Raw genomic sequence first — 20,624 nt, 5'->3', positions numbered from 1 at the left:
ACACAGAGGACGGACACAATAAGCAGTGCCTGGTGAAAGTATACACACCTCTTGCACCTCTCTGATTCAGAGGGGTTGGGTTAAATGTGGAAGATAAACTTCAGTTGTACAACTGACTAGGTATCCCCCTTTCCCATTTTACTGCCATTAATTTAAATAACAAAAATAGATGAAATTAGATGTTTTTCCTACCGATCTACACAACCTACTCCACATTTTCAAAGGTAAAAAAATGACAGATTTTAGATGGAGCTGTCTTGATTGTGTCTGTCTTTATACCCCAGAGTTTATACTTGGCGGAGGCATCGTTGGCAGCCATTACAGAAGTAAATCATTTTGAATAAGATTCTACCAACCTCACACAACTCTTAGGGCAACATACAGTGTACAAAACATTACATCTAAAAAGGGATTACATTTGATTGTTTTACCCTACAGATCTACTCCACATTCACAAAGTGAAACAAAATCCACTCCAAATCATCCATTCTGTTTGCAACAAAGACGTAAAGTAATACTGCAAGACAACACTGAAAAGACATTTACTTGTTGGCCTAAATTACAAACTAGATTGGGTCAAATCCAATACAACAGAGTAAAACCCTCTGCATGTTCGAGTATTGTGATGGCAGCAGTTATGGGTATGCTTGTCACCAGCAGAAACTAGGGTGTTTGTCAGGATCAGAAGAAATATGAAAGGAACAAAGCTCAGGTAAAACGTTAAGAGAAAAACCCACCTCAGTCTTCTGAAAACTAAAACTATCCCAGGTTTAGAATTAAACTAAATATATTGCCAAGGACACACCAGAATGGCTTTCCAGTAGGTTTTGAGTGTTCCGGTCTCAGTCCTGACTTAAAATTGCTTGATAATCAGAGAGTTTCAATATTGCTGTCCATCAATGATTCCTAACCAAATGAACTGAGCTGGAGCAAATTGGACAAAAACTATGGATATACACAGTGTAACAAAAACATTAAGAACACCTGCTCTTTTCATGACAGACTGACCAGGTGAATCATTAAGAACACCTGCTCTTTTCATGACAGACTGACCAGGTGAATCATTAGGAACACCTGCTCTTTTCATGACAGACTGACCAGGTGAATCATTAAGAACACCTGCTCTTTTCATGACAGACTGACCAGGTGAATCATTAGGAACACCTGCTCTTTTCATGACAGACTGACCAGGTGAATCATTAAGAACACCTGCTCTTTTCATGACAGACTGACCAGGTGAATCATTAGGAACACCTGCTCTGTCCATGACAGACTGACCAGGTGAATCATTAGGAACACCTGCGCTTTTCATGACAGACTGACCAGGTGAATCATTAGGAACACCTGCTCTTTTCATGACAGACTGACCAGGTGAATCATTAGGAACACCTGCTCTTTTCATGAAGGACTGACCAGGTGAATCATTAGGAACACCTGCTCTTTTCATGACAGACTGACCAGGTGAATCATTAGGAACACCTGCTCTTTTCATGACAGACTGACCAGGTGAATCATTAGGAACACCTGCTCTTTTCATGACAGACTGACCAGGTGAATCATTAAGAACACCTGCTCTTTTCATGACAGACTGACCAGGTGAATCATTAAGAACACCTGCTCTTTTCATGACAGACTGACCAGGTGAATCATTAAGAACACCTGCTCTTTTCATGACAGACTGACCAGGTGAATCATTAGGAACACCTGCTCTTTTCATGACAGACTGACCAGGTGAATCATTAGGAACACCTGCTCTTTTCATGACAGACTGACCAGGTGAATCATTAGGAACACCTGCTCTTTTCATGACAGACTGACCAGGTGAATCATTAAGAACACCTGCTCTTTTCATGACAGACTGACCAGGTGAATCATTAAGAACACCTGCTCTTTTCATGACAGACTGACCAGGTGAATCATTAAGAACACCTGCTCTTTTCATGACAGACTGACCAGGTGAATCATTAAGAACACCTGCTCTTTTCATGACAGACTGACCAGGTGAATCATTAGGAACACCTGCTCTTTTCATGACAGACTGACCAGGTGAATCATTAGGAACACCTGCTCTTTTCATGACAGACTGACCAGGTGAATCATTAGGAACACCTGCTCTTTTCATGACAGACTGACCAGGTGAATCATTAAGAACACCTGCTCTTTTCATGACAGACTGACCAGGTGAATCATTAAGAACACCTGCTCTTTTCATGACAGACTGACCAGGTGAATCATTAAGAACACCTGCTCTTTTCATGACAGACTGACCAGGTGAATCATTAAGAACACCTGCTCTTTTCATGACAGACTGACCAGGTGAATCATTAGGAACACCTGCTCTTTTCATGACAGACTGACCAGGTGAATCATTAGGAACACCTGCTCTTTTCATGACAGACTGACCAGGTGAATCATTAAGAACACCTGCTCTTTTCATGACAGACTGACCAGGTGAATCATTAGGAACACCTGCTCTTTTCATGAAGGACTGACCAGGTGAATCATTAGGAACACCTGCTCTTTTCATGACAGACTGACCAGGTGAATCATTAGGAACACCTGCTCTTTTCATGACAGACTGACCAGGTGAATCATTAGGAACACCTGCTCTTTTCATGACAGACTGACCAGGTGAATCATTAAGAACACCTGCTCTTTTCATGACAGACTGACCAGGTGAATCATTAAGAACACCTGCTCTTTTCATGACAGACTGACCAGGTGAATCATTAAGAACACCTGCTCTTTTCATGACAGACTGACCAGGTGAATCATTAGGAACACCTGCTCTTTTCATGACAGACTGACCAGGTGAATCATTAGGAACACCTGCTCTTTTCATGACAGACTGACCAGGTGAATCATTAAGAACACCTGCTCTTTTCATGACAGACTGACCAGGTGAATCATTAGGAACACCTGCTCTTTTCATGACAGACTGACCAGGTGAATCATTAGGAACACCTGCTCTTTTCATGACAGACTGACCAGGTGAATCATTAAGAACACCTGCTCTTTTCATGACAGACTGACCAGGTGAATCATTAGGAACACCTGCTCTTTTCATGACAGACTGACCAGGTGAATCATTAAGAACACCTGCTCTTTTCATGACAGACTGACCAGGTGAATCATTAGGAACACCTGCTCTGTCCATGACAGACTGACCAGGTGAATCATTAGGAACACCTGCTCTTTTCATGACAGACTGACCAGGTGAATCATTAGGAACACCTGCTCTTTTCATGACAGACTGACCAGGTGAATCATTAAGAACACCTGCTCTTTTCATGACAGACTGACCAGGTGAATCATTAAGAACACCTGCTCTTTTCATGACAGACTGACCAGGTGAATCATTAAGAACACCTGCTCTTTTCATGACAGACTGACCAGGTGAATCATTAGGAACACCTGCTCTTTTCATGACAGACTGACCAGGTGAATCATTAGGAACACCTGCTCTTTTCATGACAGACTGACCAGACGAATCAATAGGAACACCTGCTCTTTTCATGACAGACTGACCAGGTGAATCATTAAGAACACCTGCTCTTTTCATGACAGACTGACCAGGTGAATCATTAAGAACACCTGCTCTTTTCATGACAGACTGACCAGGTGAATCATTAAGAACACCTGCTCTTTTCATGACAGACTGACCAGGTGAATCATTAAGAACACCTGCTCTTTTCATGACAGACTGACCAGGTGAATCATTAGGAACACCTGCTCTTTTCATGACAGACTGACCAGGTGAAGGCTTTGATCCCTTATTGATGTCACTAGTTAAATCCACTTCAATCAGTGTATCAATACTAGGAAGATGTTCTTAATGTTTTGTGCATCACTGGTTTTGGACATGAGGCCATAGCCAATATGCATATCACATCACTTTGTCATGTAGGATATTATTTTAAAAGTATTTAAATAGGATTCCAATGTTGGCCTCGCTGATCGTAGAAATTCCTTGAGATTGTGAAGTGTCATTTTCTTTTTTTACATATGCATTTGGAAAACTGAAATCTATATTTTTTGGGTCCAACATTTTTAAAAACTTGGCCTGGAAAGAGGACAAGTATTAATGTCAAGACCTGCAATAAGACAGAATCAGGGAATTAGATGGTACCATTGTTTGGGGGAGAAACATTCCACTTTTCTCACCTTCGGTATCAAGATCCTCCAAGTTATGGCTCCCCTGACCACTTGATGTATTTGGGGGTAAAGAGGAATCCTGGTTCTGGTTGCTCTGCTCTGCAGGAGTATCTATATCTGCGGTTGTCTGCTCTACCTGAGCATCTTCCTCTGTAGAGCCTCTCTCACTGCTCTCCACTTGGGCAGTGGTGTTGTTCTCCTCTGGATCACGACCTGGCTGTTCCATTACTGCAGCAGAAGGCCCCGTCTCCTTTTTTACTAGAGCTACGGGAAACACAGAGGACGGACACAATAAGCAGTGCCTGGTGAAAGTATACACACCTCTTGCACCTCTCTGATTCAGAGGGGTTGGGTTAAATGTGGAAGATAAACTTCAGTTGTACAACTGACTAGGTATCCCCCTTTCCCATTTTACTGCCATTAATTTAAATAACAAAAATAGATGAAATTAGATGTTTTTCCTACCGATCTACACAACCTACTCCACATTTTCAAAGGTAAAAAAATGACAGATTTTAGATGGAGCTGTCTTGATTGTGTCTGTCTTTATACCCCAGAGTTTATACTTGGCGGAGGCATCGTTGGCAGCCATTACAGAAGTAAATCATTTTGAATAAGATTCTACCAACCTCACACAACTCTTAGGGCAACATACAGTGTACAAAACATTACATCTAAAAAGGGATTACATTTGATTGTTTTACCCTACAGATCTACTCCACATTCACAAAGTGAAACAAAATCCACTCCAAATCATCCATTCTGTTTGCAACAAAGACGTAAAGTAATACTGCAAGACAACACTGAAAAGACATTTACTTGTTGGCCTAAATTACAAACTAGATTGGGTCAAATCCAATACAACAGAGTAAAACCCTCTGCATGTTCGAGTATTGTGATGGCAGCAGTTATGGGTATGCTTGTCACCAGCAGAAACTAGGGTGTTTGTCAGGATCAGAAGAAATATGAAAGGAACAAAGCTCAGGTAAAACGTTAAGAGAAAAACCCACCTCAGTCTTCTGAAAACTAAAACTATCCCAGGTTTAGAATTAAACTAAATATATTGCCAAGGACACACCAGAATGGCTTTCCAGTAGGTTTTGAGTGTTCCGGTCTCAGTCCTGACTTAAAATTGCTTGATAATCAGAGAGTTTCAATATTGCTGTCCATCAATGATTCCTAACCAAATGAACTGAGCTGGAGCAAATTGGACAAAAACTATGGATATACACAGTGTAACAAAAACATTAAGAACACCTGCTCTTTTCATGACAGACTGACCAGGTGAATCATTAAGAACACCTGCTCTTTTCATGACAGACTGACCAGGTGAATCATTAGGAACACCTGCTCTTTTCATGACAGACTGACCAGGTGAATCATTAAGAACACCTGCTCTTTTCATGACAGACTGACCAGGTGAATCATTAGGAACACCTGCTCTTTTCATGACAGACTGACCAGGTGAATCATTAAGAACACCTGCTCTTTTCATGACAGACTGACCAGGTGAATCATTAGGAACACCTGCTCTGTCCATGACAGACTGACCAGGTGAATCATTAGGAACACCTGCGCTTTTCATGACAGACTGACCAGGTGAATCATTAGGAACACCTGCTCTTTTCATGACAGACTGACCAGGTGAATCATTAGGAACACCTGCTCTTTTCATGAAGGACTGACCAGGTGAATCATTAGGAACACCTGCTCTTTTCATGACAGACTGACCAGGTGAATCATTAGGAACACCTGCTCTTTTCATGACAGACTGACCAGGTGAATCATTAGGAACACCTGCTCTTTTCATGACAGACTGACCAGGTGAATCATTAAGAACACCTGCTCTTTTCATGACAGACTGACCAGGTGAATCATTAAGAACACCTGCTCTTTTCATGACAGACTGACCAGGTGAATCATTAAGAACACCTGCTCTTTTCATGACAGACTGACCAGGTGAATCATTAGGAACACCTGCTCTTTTCATGACAGACTGACCAGGTGAATCATTAGGAACACCTGCTCTTTTCATGACAGACTGACCAGGTGAATCATTAGGAACACCTGCTCTTTTCATGACAGACTGACCAGGTGAATCATTAAGAACACCTGCTCTTTTCATGACAGACTGACCAGGTGAATCATTAAGAACACCTGCTCTTTTCATGACAGACTGACCAGGTGAATCATTAAGAACACCTGCTCTTTTCATGACAGACTGACCAGGTGAATCATTAAGAACACCTGCTCTTTTCATGACAGACTGACCAGGTGAATCATTAGGAACACCTGCTCTTTTCATGACAGACTGACCAGGTGAATCATTAGGAACACCTGCTCTTTTCATGACAGACTGACCAGGTGAATCATTAAGAACACCTGCTCTTTTCATGACAGACTGACCAGGTGAATCATTAGGAACACCTGCTCTGTCCATGACAGACTGACCAGGTGAATCATTAGGAACACCTGCGCTTTTCATGACAGACTGACCAGGTGAATCATTAGGAACACCTGCTCTTTTCATGACAGACTGACCAGGTGAATCATTAGGAACACCTGCTCTTTTCATGAAGGACTGACCAGGTGAATCATTAGGAACACCTGCTCTTTTCATGACAGACTGACCAGGTGAATCATTAGGAACACCTGCTCTTTTCATGACAGACTGACCAGGTGAATCATTAGGAACACCTGCTCTTTTCATGACAGACTGACCAGGTGAATCATTAAGAACACCTGCTCTTTTCATGACAGACTGACCAGGTGAATCATTAAGAACACCTGCTCTTTTCATGACAGACTGACCAGGTGAATCATTAAGAACACCTGCTCTTTTCATGACAGACTGACCAGGTGAATCATTAGGAACACCTGCTCTTTTCATGACAGACTGACCAGGTGAATCATTAGGAACACCTGCTCTTTTCATGACAGACTGACCAGGTGAATCATTAAGAACACCTGCTCTTTTCATGACAGACTGACCAGGTGAATCATTAGGAACACCTGCTCTTTTCATGACAGACTGACCAGGTGAATCATTAGGAACACCTGCTCTTTTCATGACAGACTGACCAGGTGAATCATTAAGAACACCTGCTCTTTTCATGACAGACTGACCAGGTGAATCATTAGGAACACCTGCTCTTTTCATGACAGACTGACCAGGTGAATCATTAAGAACACCTGCTCTTTTCATGACAGACTGACCAGGTGAATCATTAGGAACACCTGCTCTGTCCATGACAGACTGACCAGGTGAATCATTAGGAACACCTGCTCTTTTCATGACAGACTGACCAGGTGAATCATTAGGAACACCTGCTCTTTTCATGACAGACTGACCAGGTGAATCATTAAGAACACCTGCTCTTTTCATGACAGACTGACCAGGTGAATCATTAAGAACACCTGCTCTTTTCATGACAGACTGACCAGGTGAATCATTAAGAACACCTGCTCTTTTCATGACAGACTGACCAGGTGAATCATTAGGAACACCTGCTCTTTTCATGACAGACTGACCAGGTGAATCATTAGGAACACCTGCTCTTTTCATGACAGACTGACCAGACGAATCATTAGGAACACCTGCTCTTTTCATGACAGACTGACCAGGTGAATCATTAAGAACACCTGCTCTTTTCATGACAGACTGACCAGGTGAATCATTAAGAACACCTGCTCTTTTCATGACAGACTGACCAGGTGAATCATTAAGAACACCTGCTCTTTTCATGACAGACTGACCAGGTGAATCATTAAGAACACCTGCTCTTTTCATGACAGACTGACCAGGTGAATCATTAGGAACACCTGCTCTTTTCATGACAGACTGACCAGGTGAAGGCTTTGATCCCTTATTGATGTCACTAGTTAAATCCACTTCAATCAGTGTATCAATACTAGGAAGATGTTCTTAATGTTTTGTGCATCACTGGTTTTGGACATGAGGCCATAGCCAATATGCATATCACATCACTTTGTCATGTAGGATATTATTTTAAAAGTATTTAAATAGGATTCCAATGTTGGCCTCGCTGATCGTAGAAATTCCTTGAGATTGTGAAGTGTCATTTTCTTTTTTTACATATGCATTTGGAAAACTGAAATCTATATTTTTTGGGTCCAACATTTTTAAAAACTTGGCCTGGAAAGAGGACAAGTATTAATGTCAAGACCTGCAATAAGACAGAATCAGGGAATTAGATGGTACCATTGTTTGGGGGAGAAACATTCCACTTTTCTCACCTTCGGTATCAAGATCCTCCAAGTTATGGCTCCCCTGACCACTTGATGTATTTGGGGGTAAAGAGGAATCCTGGTTCTGGTTGCTCTGCTCTGCAGGAGTATCTATATCTGCGGTTGTCTGCTCTACCTGAGCATCTTCCTCTGTAGAGCCTCTCTCACTGCTCTCCACTTGGGCAGTGGTGTTGTTCTCCTCTGGATCACGACCTGGCTGTTCCATTACTGCAGCAGAAGGCCCCGTCTCCTTTTTTACTAGAGCTACGGGAAACACAGAGGACGGACACAATAAGCAGTGCCTGGTGAAAGTATACACACCTCTTGCACCTCTCTGATTCAGAGGGGTTGGGTTAAATGTGGAAGATAAACTTCAGTTGTACAACTGACTAGGTATCCCCCTTTCCCATTTTACTGCCATTAATTTAAATAACAAAAATAGATGAAATTAGATGTTTTTCCTACCGATCTACACAACCTACTCCACATTTTCAAAGGTAAAAAAATGACAGATTTTAGATGGAGCTGTCTTGATTGTGTCTGTCTTTATACCCCAGAGTTTATACTTGGCGGAGGCATCGTTGGCAGCCATTACAGAAGTAAATCATTTTGAATAAGATTCTACCAACCTCACACAACTCTTAGGGCAACATACAGTGTACAAAACATTACATCTAAAAAGGGATTACATTTGATTGTTTTACCCTACAGATCTACTCCACATTCACAAAGTGAAACAAAATCCACTCCAAATCATCCATTCTGTTTGCAACAAAGACGTAAAGTAATACTGCAAGACAACACTGAAAAGACATTTACTTGTTGGCCTAAATTACAAACTAGATTGGGTCAAATCCAATACAACAGAGTAAAACCCTCTGCATGTTCGAGTATTGTGATGGCAGCAGTTATGGGTATGCTTGTCACCAGCAGAAACTAGGGTGTTTGTCAGGATCAGAAGAAATATGAAAGGAACAAAGCTCAGGTAAAACGTTAAGAGAAAAACCCACCTCAGTCTTCTGAAAACTAAAACTATCCCAGGTTTAGAATTAAACTAAATATATTGCCAAGGACACACCAGAATGGCTTTCCAGTAGGTTTTGAGTGTTCCGGTCTCAGTCCTGACTTAAAATTGCTTGATAATCAGAGAGTTTCAATATTGCTGTCCATCAATGATTCCTAACCAAATGAACTGAGCTGGAGCAAATTGGACAAAAACTATGGATATACACAGTGTAACAAAAACATTAAGAACACCTGCTCTTTTCATGACAGACTGACCAGGTGAATCATTAAGAACACCTGCTCTTTTCATGACAGACTGACCAGGTGAATCATTAGGAACACCTGCTCTTTTCATGACAGACTGACCAGGTGAATCATTAAGAACACCTGCTCTTTTCATGACAGACTGACCAGGTGAATCATTAGGAACACCTGCTCTTTTCATGACAGACTGACCAGGTGAATCATTAAGAACACCTGCTCTTTTCATGACAGACTGACCAGGTGAATCATTAGGAACACCTGCTCTGTCCATGACAGACTGACCAGGTGAATCATTAGGAACACCTGCGCTTTTCATGACAGACTGACCAGGTGAATCATTAGGAACACCTGCTCTTTTCATGACAGACTGACCAGGTGAATCATTAGGAACACCTGCTCTTTTCATGAAGGACTGACCAGGTGAATCATTAGGAACACCTGCTCTTTTCATGACAGACTGACCAGGTGAATCATTAGGAACACCTGCTCTTTTCATGACAGACTGACCAGGTGAATCATTAGGAACACCTGCTCTTTTCATGACAGACTGACCAGGTGAATCATTAAGAACACCTGCTCTTTTCATGACAGACTGACCAGGTGAATCATTAAGAACACCTGCTCTTTTCATGACAGACTGACCAGGTGAATCATTAAGAACACCTGCTCTTTTCATGACAGACTGACCAGGTGAATCATTAGGAACACCTGCTCTTTTCATGACAGACTGACCAGGTGAATCATTAGGAACACCTGCTCTTTTCATGACAGACTGACCAGGTGAATCATTAAGAACACCTGCTCTTTTCATGACAGACTGACCAGGTGAATCATTAGGAACACCTGCTCTTTTCATGACAGACTGACCAGGTGAATCATTAGGAACACCTGCTCTTTTCATGACAGACTGACCAGGTGAATCATTAAGAACACCTGCTCTTTTCATGACAGACTGACCAGGTGAATCATTAGGAACACCTGCTCTTTTCATGACAGACTGACCAGGTGAATCATTAAGAACACCTGCTCTTTTCATGACAGACTGACCAGGTGAATCATTAGGAACACCTGCTCTGTCCATGACAGACTGACCAGGTGAATCATTAGGAACACCTGCTCTTTTCATGACAGACTGACCAGGTGAATCATTAGGAACACCTGCTCTTTTCATGACAGACTGACCAGGTGAATCATTAAGAACACCTGCTCTTTTCATGACAGACTGACCAGGTGAATCATTAAGAACACCTGCTCTTTTCATGACAGACTGACCAGGTGAATCATTAAGAACACCTGCTCTTTTCATGACAGACTGACCAGGTGAATCATTAGGAACACCTGCTCTTTTCATGACAGACTGACCAGGTGAATCATTAGGAACACCTGCTCTTTTCATGACAGACTGACCAGACGAATCATTAGGAACACCTGCTCTTTTCATGACAGACTGACCAGGTGAATCATTAAGAACACCTGCTCTTTTCATGACAGACTGACCAGGTGAATCATTAAGAACACCTGCTCTTTTCATGACAGACTGACCAGGTGAATCATTAAGAACACCTGCTCTTTTCATGACAGACTGACCAGGTGAATCATTAAGAACACCTGCTCTTTTCATGACAGACTGACCAGGTGAATCATTAGGAACACCTGCTCTTTTCATGACAGACTGACCAGGTGAAGGCTTTGATCCCTTATTGATGTCACTAGTTAAATCCACTTCAATCAGTGTATCAATACTAGGAAGATGTTCTTAATGTTTTGTGCATCACTGGTTTTGGACATGAGGCCATAGCCAATATGCATATCACATCACTTTGTCATGTAGGATATTATTTTAAAAGTATTTAAATAGGATTCCAATGTTGGCCTCGCTGATCGTAGAAATTCCTTGAGATTGTGAAGTGTCATTTTCTTTTTTTACATATGCATTTGGAAAACTGAAATCTATATTTTTTGGGTCCAACATTTTTAAAAACTTGGCCTGGAAAGAGGACAAGTATTAATGTCAAGACCTGCAATAAGACAGAATCAGGGAATTAGATGGTACCATTGTTTGGGGGAGAAACATTCCACTTTTCTCACCTTCGGTATCAAGATCCTCCAAGTTATGGCTCCCCTGACCACTTGATGTATTTGGGGGTAAAGAGGAATCCTGGTTCTGGTTGCTCTGCTCTGCAGGAGTATCTATATCTGCGGTTGTCTGCTCTACCTGAGCATCTTCCTCTGTAGAGCCTCTCTCACTGCTCTCCACTTGGGCAGTGGTGTTGTTCTCCTCTGGATCACGACCTGGCTGTTCCATTACTGCAGCAGAAGGCCCCGTCTCCTTTTTTACTAGAGCTACGGGAAACACAGAGGACGGACACAATAAGCAGTGCCTGGTGAAAGTATACACACCTCTTGCACCTCTCTGATTCAGAGGGGTTGGGTTAAATGTGGAAGATAAACTTCAGTTGTACAACTGACTAGGTATCCCCCTTTCCCATTTTACTGCCATTAATTTAAATAACAAAAATAGATGAAATTAGATGTTTTTCCTACCGATCTACACAACCTACTCCACATTTTCAAAGGTAAAAAAATGACAGATTTTAGATGGAGCTGTCTTGATTGTGTCTGTCTTTATACCCCAGAGTTTATACTTGGCGGAGGCATCGTTGGCAGCCATTACAGAAGTAAATCATTTTGAATAAGATTCTACCAACCTCACACAACTCTTAGGGCAACATACAGTGTACAAAACATTACATCTAAAAAGGGATTACATTTGATTGTTTTACCCTACAGATCTACTCCACATTCACAAAGTGAAACAAAATCCACTCCAAATCATCCATTCTGTTTGCAACAAAGACGTAAAGTAATACTGCAAGACAACACTGAAAAGACATTTACTTGTTGGCCTAAATTACAAACTAGATTGGGTCAAATCCAATACAACAGAGTAAAACCCTCTGCATGTTCGAGTATTGTGATGGCAGCAGTTATGGGTATGCTTGTCACCAGCAGAAACTAGGGTGTTTGTCAGGATCAGAAGAAATATGAAAGGAACAAAGCTCAGGTAAAACGTTAAGAGAAAAACCCACCTCAGTCTTCTGAAAACTAAAACTATCCCAGGTTTAGAATTAAACTAAATATATTGCCAAGGACACACCAGAATGGCTTTCCAGTAGGTTTTGAGTGTTCCGGTCTCAGTCCTGACTTAAAATTGCTTGATAATCAGAGAGTTTCAATATTGCTGTCCATCAATGATTCCTAACCAAATGAACTGAGCTGGAGCAAATTGGACAAAAACTATGGATATACACAGTGTAACAAAAACATTAAGAACACCTGCTCTTTTCATGACAGACTGACCAGGTGAATCATTAAGAACACCTGCTCTTTTCATGACAGACTGACCAGGTGAATCATTAGGAACACCTGCTCTTTTCATGACAGACTGACCAGGTGAATCATTAAGAACACCTGCTCTTTTCATGACAGACTGACCAGGTGAATCATTAGGAACACCTGCTCTTTTCATGACAGACTGACCAGGTGAATCATTAAGAACACCTGCTCTTTTCATGACAGACTGACCAGGTGAATCATTAGGAACACCTGCTCTGTCCATGACAGACTGACCAGGTGAATCATTAGGAACACCTGCGCTTTTCATGACAGACTGACCAGGTGAATCATTAGGAACACCTGCTCTTTTCATGACAGACTGACCAGGTGAATCATTAGGAACACCTGCTCTTTTCATGAAGGACTGACCAGGTGAATCATTAGGAACACCTGCTCTTTTCATGACAGACTGACCAGGTGAATCATTAGGAACACCTGCTCTTTTCATGACAGACTGACCAGGTGAATCATTAGGAACACCTGCTCTTTTCATGACAGACTGACCAGGTGAATCATTAAGAACACCTGCTCTTTTCATGACAGACTGACCAGGTGAATCATTAAGAACACCTGCTCTTTTCATGACAGACTGACCAGGTGAATCATTAAGAACACCTGCTCTTTTCATGACAGACTGACCAGGTGAATCATTAGGAACACCTGCTCTTTTCATGACAGACTGACCAGGTGAATCATTAGGAACACCTGCTCTTTTCATGACAGACTGACCAGGTGAATCATTAAGAACACCTGCTCTTTTCATGACAGACTGACCAGGTGAATCATTAAGAACACCTGCTCTTTTCATGACAGACTGACCAGGTGAATCATTAAGAACACCTGCTCTTTTCATGACAGACTGACCAGGTGAATCATTAAGAACACCTGCTCTTTTCATGACAGACTGACCAGGTGAATCATTAGGAACACCTGCTCTTTTCATGACAGACTGACCAGGTGAATCATTAGGAACACCTGCTCTTTTCATGACAGACTGACCAGGTGAATCATTAAGAACACCTGCTCTTTTCATGACAGACTGACCAGGTGAATCATTAGGAACACCTGCTCTTTTCATGACAGACTGACCAGGTGAATCATTAGGAACACCTGCTCTTTTCATGACAGACTGACCAGGTGAATCATTAAGAACACCTGCTCTTTTCATGACAGACTGACCAGGTGAATCATTAGGAACACCTGCTCTTTTCATGACAGACTGACCAGGTGAATCATTAAGAACACCTGCTCTTTTCATGACAGACTGACCAGGTGAATCATTAGGAACACCTTCTCTGTCCATGACAGACTGACCAGGTGAATCATTAGGAACACCTGCTCTTTTCATGACAGACTGACCAGGTGAATCATTAGGAACACCTGCTCTTTTCATGACAGACTGACCAGGTGAATCATTAGGAACACCTGCTCTTTTCATGACAGACTGACCAGGTGAATCATTAGGAACACCTGCTCTTTTCATGACAGACTGACCAGACGAATCATTAGGAACACCTGCTCTTTTCATGACAGACTGACCAGGTGAAGGCTTTGATCCCTTATTGATGTCACTAGTTAAATCCACTTCAATCAGTGTATCAATACTAGGAAGATGTTCTTAATGTTTTGTGCATCACTGGTTTTGGACATGAGGCCGTAGCCAATATGCATATCACATCACTTTGTCATGTAGGATATTATTTTAAATGTATTTAAATAGGATTCCAATGTTGGCCTCGCTGATCGTAGAAATTCCTTGAGATTGTGAAGTGTCAATTATATTATTTTACATATGCATTTGGAAAACTGAAATCTATATTTTTTGGGTCCAACATTTTTTTTAAACTTGGCCTGGAAAGAGGACAAGTGTTAATGTCAAGACCTGCAATAAGACAGAATCAGGGAATTAGATGGTACCATCGTTTGGGGGAGAAACATTCAACTTTTCTCACCTTCGATATCAAGATCCTCCAAGTTATGGCTCCCCTGACCACTTGATGTATTTGGGGGTAAAGAGGAATCCTGGTTCTGGTTGCTCTGCTCTGCAGGAGTATCTATATCTGCGGTTGTCTGCTCTACCTGAGCATCTTCCTCTGTAGAGCCTCTCTCACTGCTCTCCACTTGGGCAGTGGTGTTGTTCTCCTCTGGATCACGGCCTGGCTGTTCCATCACTGCAGCAGAAGGCCCCGTCTCATTTTTTACTAGAGCTACGGGAAACACAGAGGATGAACACAATAAGCAGTGCCTGGTGAAAGTATACACACCTCTTGCACCTCTCTGATTCAGAGGGGTTGGGTTAAATGTGGAAGATACACTTCAGTTGTACAACTGACTAGGTATCCCCCTTTCCCATTTTACTGCCATCAATTTAAATAACAAAAATATATGAAATTAGATGTTTTTCCTACCGATCTACACAACCTACTCCCCATTTTCAAAGGTAAAGAAATGACAGATTTTAGATGGAGCTGTCTTGATTGTGTCTGTCTTTATACCCCAGAGTTTATTTTTATTTATTTTATTTATTTTACCTTTATTTAACCAGGTAGGCAAGTTGAGAACAAGTTCTCATTTACAATTGCGACCTGGCCAAGATAAAGCAAAGCAGTTCGACAGATACAACAACACAGAGTTACACATGGAGTAAAACAAACATACAGTCAATAATAAAGTATAAACAAGTCTATATACAATGTGAGCAAATGAGGTGAGAAGGGAGGTAAAGGCAAAAAAAAGGCCTTGGTGGCAAGGTAAATACAATATAGAAAGTAAAACACTGGAATGGTAGTTTTGCAATGGAAGAATGTGCAAAGTAGAAATAAAAATAATGGGGTGCAAAGGAGCAAAATAAATAAATTAATTAAATACAGTTGGGAAAGAGGTAGTTGATAGGGCTAAATTATATGTGGGCTATGTACAGGTGCAGTAATCTGTGAGCTGCTCTGACAGTTGGTGCTTAAAGCTAGTGAGGGAGATAAGAGTTTCCAGTTTCAGAGATTTTTGTAGTTCGTTCCAGTCATTGGCAGCAGAGAACTGGAAAGAGAGGCGGCCAAAGAAAGAATTGGTTTTGGGGGTGACTAGAGAGATATACCTGCTGGAGCGTGTGCTACAGGTGGGAGATGCTATGGTGACCAGCGAGCTGAGATAAGGGGGGACTTTACCTAGCAGGGTCTTGTAGATGACATGGAGCCAGTGGGTTTGGCGACGAGTATGAAGCGAGGGCCAGCCAACGAGAGCGTACAGGTCGCAATGGTGGGTAGTGTATGGGGCTTTGGTGACAAAACGGATTGCACTGTGATAGACTGCATCCAGTTTGTTGAGTAGGGTATTGGAGGCTATTTTGTAAATTACATCGCCAAAGTCGAGGATTGGTAGGATGGTCAGTTTTACAAGGGTATGTTTGGCAGCATGAGTGAAGGATGCTTTGTTGCGAAATAGGAAGCCAATTCTAGATTTAACTTTGGATTGGAGATGTTTGATATGGGTCTGGAAGGAGAGTTTACAGTCTAACCAGACACCTAAGTATTTGTAGTTGTCCACGTATTCTAAGTCAGAGCCGTCCAGAGTAGTGATGTTGGACAGGCGGGTAGGTGCAGGTAGTGATCGGTTGAAGAGCATGCATTTAGTTTTACTTGTATTTAAGAGCAGTTGGAGGCCACGGAAGGAGAGTTGTATGGCATTGAAGCTTGCCTGGAGGGTTGTTAACACAGTGTCCAAAGAAGGGCCGGAAGTATACAGAATGGTGTCGTCTGCGTAGAGGTGGATCAGAGACTCACCAGCAGCAAGAGCGACCTCATTGATGTATACAGAGAAGAGAGTCGGTCCAAGAATTGAACCCTGTGGCACCCCCATAGAGACTGCCAGAGGTCCGGACAACAGACCCTCAGATTTGATTTATACTTGGCAGAGGCATCATTGGCAGCCATTACAAAAGTAAATCATTTTGAATAAGATTCTACCAAGATCGCACAACATTCAGTGTACAAAACATTACATCTAAAAGGGGATTATATTTGATTGTTTTACCCTACAGATCTACTCCACATTCACAAAGTGAAACAAAATCCACTCCAAATCATCCATTCTGTTTGCAACAAAGACGTAAAGTAATACTGCAAGACAACACTGAAAAGACATTTACTTGTTGGCCTAAATTACAAACTAGATTGGGTCAAATCCAATACAACACGAGTAAAACCCTCTGCATGTTCAAGTATTGTGTTGGCAGCAGTTATGGGTATGCTTGTCACCAGCAGAAACTAGGGTGTTTGTCAGGATCAGAAGAAATATGAAAGGAACAAAGCTCAGGTAAAACGTTAAGAGAAAAACCCACCTCAGTCTTCTGAAAACTAAAACTATCCCAGGTTTAGAATTAAACTAAATATATTGCCAAGGACACACCAGAATGGCTTTCCAGTAGGTTTTGAGTGTTCCGGTCTCAGTCCTGACTTAAAATTGCTTGAAAATCAGAGAGTTTCAATATTGCTGTCCATCAATGATTCCTAGCCAAATGAACTGAGCTGGAGCAAATTGGACAAAAACTATGGATATACACAGTGTAACAAAAACATTAAGAACACCTGCTCTTTTCATGACAGACTGACCAGGTGAATCATTAGGAACACCTGCTCTTTTCATGACAGACTGACCAGGTGAATCATTAAGAACACCTGCTCTTTTCATGACAGACTGACCAGGTGAATCATTAAGAACACCTGCTCTTTTCATGACAGACTGACCAGGTGAATCATTAGGAACACCTGCTCTTTTCATGACAGACTGACCAGGTGAATCATTAAGAACACCTGCTCTTTTCATGACAGACTGACCAGGTGAATCATTAGGAACACCTGCTCTGTCCATGACAGACTGACCAGGTGAATCATTAGGAACACCTGCGCTTTTCATGACAGACTGACCAGGTGAATCATTAGGAACACCTGCTCTTTTCATGACAGACTGACCAGGTGAATCATTAGGAACACCTGCTCTTTTCATGAAGGACTGACCAGGTGAATCATTAGGAACACCTGCTCTTTTCATGACAGACTGACCAGGTGAATCATTAAGAACACCTGCTCTTTTCATGACAGACTGACCAGGTGAATCATTAAGAACACCTGCTCTTTTCATGACAGACTGACCAGGTGAATCATTAGGAACACCTGCTCTTTTCATGACAGACTGACCAGGTGAATCATTAGGAACACCTGCTCTTTTCATGACAGACTGACCAGGTGAATCATTAAGAACACCTGCTCTTTTCATGACAGACTGACCAGGTGAATCATTAGGAACACCTGCTCTTTTCATGACAGACTGACCAGGTGAATCATTAGGAACACCTGCTCTTTTCATGACAGACTGACCAGGTGAATCATTAAGAACACCTGCTCTTTTCATGACAGACTGACCAGGTGAATCATTAGGAACACCTGCTCTTTTCATGACAGACTGACCAGGTGAATCATTAAGAACACCTGCTCTTTTCATGACAGACTGACCAGGTGAATCATTAGGAACACCTGCTCTGTCCATGACAGACTGACCAGGTGAATCATTAGGAACACCTGCTCTTTTCATGACAGACTGACCAGGTGAATCATTAGGAACACCTGCTCTTTTCATGACAGACTGACCAGGTGAATCATTAGGAACACCTGCTCTTTTCATGACAGACTGACCAGGTGAATCATTAGGAACACCTGCTCTTTTCATGACAGACTGACCAGGTGAATCATTAGGAACACCTGCTCTTTTCATGACAGACTGACCAGGTGAATCATTAAGAACACCTGCTCTTTTCATGACAGACTGACCAGGTGAATCATTAAGAACACCTGCTCTTTTCATGACAGACTGACCAGGTGAATCATTAAGAACACCTGCTCTTTTCATGACAGACTGACCAGGTGAATCATTAAGAACACCTGCTCTTTTCATGACAGACTGACCAGGTGAATCATTAAGAACACCTGCTCTTTTCATGACAGACTGACCAGGTGAATCATTAAGAACACCTGCTCTTTTCATGACAGACTGACCAGGTGAATCATTAAGAACACCTGCTCTTTTCATGACAGACTGACCAGGTGAATCATTAGGAACACCTGCTCTTTTCATGACAGACTGACCAGGTGAATCATTAGGAACACCTGCTCTTTTCATGACAGACTGACCAGGTGAATCATTAAGAACACCTGCTCTTTTCATGACAGACTGACCAGGTGAATCATTAGGAACACCTGCTCTTTTCATGACAGACTGACCAGGTGAATCATTAGGAACACCTGCTCTTTTCATGACAGACTGACCAGGTGAATCATTAAGAACACCTGCTCTTTTCATGACAGACTGACCAGGTGAATCATTAAGAACACCTGCTCTTTTCATGACAGACTGACCAGGTGAATCATTAGGAACACCTGCTCTTTTCATGACAGACTGACCAGGTGAAGGCTTTGATCCCTTATTGATGTCACTAGTTAAATCCACTTCAATCAGTGTATCAATACTAGGAAGATGTTCTTAATGTTTTGTGCATCACTGGTTTTGGACATGAGGCCGTAGCCAATATGCATATCACATCACTTTGTCATGTAGGATATTATTTTAAATGTATTTAAATAGGATTCCAATGTTGGCCTCGCTGATCGTAGAAATTCCTTGAGATTGTGAAGTGTCATTTTCTTTTTTTACATATGCATTTGGAAAACTGAAATCTATATTTTTTGGGTCCAACATTTCTAAAAACTTGGCCTGGAAAGAGGACAAGTATTAATGTCAAGACCTGCAATAAGACAGAATCAGGGAATTAGATGGTACCATTGTTTGGGGGAGAAACATTCCACTTTTCTCACCTTCGGTATCAAGATCCCCCAAGTTCTGGCTCCCCTGACCACTTGATGTATTTGGGGGTAAAGAGGAATCCTGGTTCTGGTTGCTCTGCTCTGCAGGAGTATCTATATCTGCGGTTGTCTGCTCTACCTGAGCATCTTCCTCTGTAGAGCCTCTCTCACTGCTCTCCACTTGGGCAGTGGTGTTGTTATCCTCTGGATCACGACCTGGCTGTTCCATTACTGCAGCAGAAGGCCCCGTCTCCTTTTTTACTAGAGCTACAGGAAACACAGAGGACGGACACAATAAGCAGTGCCTGGTGAAAGTATACACACCTCTAAGCACCTCTCTGATTCAGAGGGGTTGGGTTAAATGTGGAAGATACACTTCAGTTGTACAACTGACTAGGTATCCCCCTTTCCCATTTTACTGCCATTAATTTAAATAACAAAAATAGATGAAATTAGATGTTTTTCCTACCGATCTACACAACCTACTCCCCATTTTCAAAGGTAAAGAAATGACAGATTTTAGATGGAGCCGTCTTGATTGTGTCTGTCTTTATACCCCAGAGTTCATGCTTGGTGGAAGCATCGTTGGCAGCCATTACAGAAGTAAATCATTTTGAATAAGATTCTACCAAGATCGCACAACATTCAGTGTACAAAACATGACATATAAAAAGGGACTACATTTGATTGTTTTACCCTACAGATCTA

General features: G+C 41.9%; 1 protein-coding gene across 8 annotated transcripts in view; it reads right to left on the bottom strand.

The window, feature by feature from the left end:
- LOC110524846 (midasin) overlaps positions 1-20,624 on the bottom strand; it is a 58,282-nt gene that overhangs the window by 20,791 nt on the left and 16,867 nt on the right. For 4 of the 8 annotated variants that reach the window (XM_036978872.1, XM_036978873.1, XM_036978877.1 and 1 more), the window contains 5 exons: positions 19,929-20,183; positions 15,021-15,275; positions 11,761-12,015; positions 8,413-8,667; positions 4,165-4,419 (listed from right to left, as the gene is read on the bottom strand). In XM_036978872.1, the coding sequence (XP_036834767.1) occupies positions 4,165-4,419; positions 8,413-8,667; positions 11,761-12,015; positions 15,021-15,275; positions 19,929-20,183 (1,275 nt within the window). The remainder of the gene's footprint in view (positions 1-4,164; positions 4,420-8,412; positions 8,668-11,760; positions 12,016-15,020; positions 15,276-19,928; positions 20,184-20,624) is intronic. The other 4 variants (XM_036978875.1, XM_036978879.1, XM_036978874.1 and 1 more) reach the window with 3 other exon arrangements.

Source organism: Oncorhynchus mykiss, chromosome 5 (assembly GCF_013265735.2).
Source record: "Oncorhynchus mykiss isolate Arlee chromosome 5, USDA_OmykA_1.1, whole genome shotgun sequence".
Classification (NCBI taxonomy): domain Eukaryota; kingdom Metazoa; phylum Chordata; class Actinopteri; order Salmoniformes; family Salmonidae; genus Oncorhynchus; species Oncorhynchus mykiss.
The sequence above is the reverse complement of the archived record's forward strand: the minus strand, read 5'-3'. Positions and strand labels throughout refer to the sequence as shown.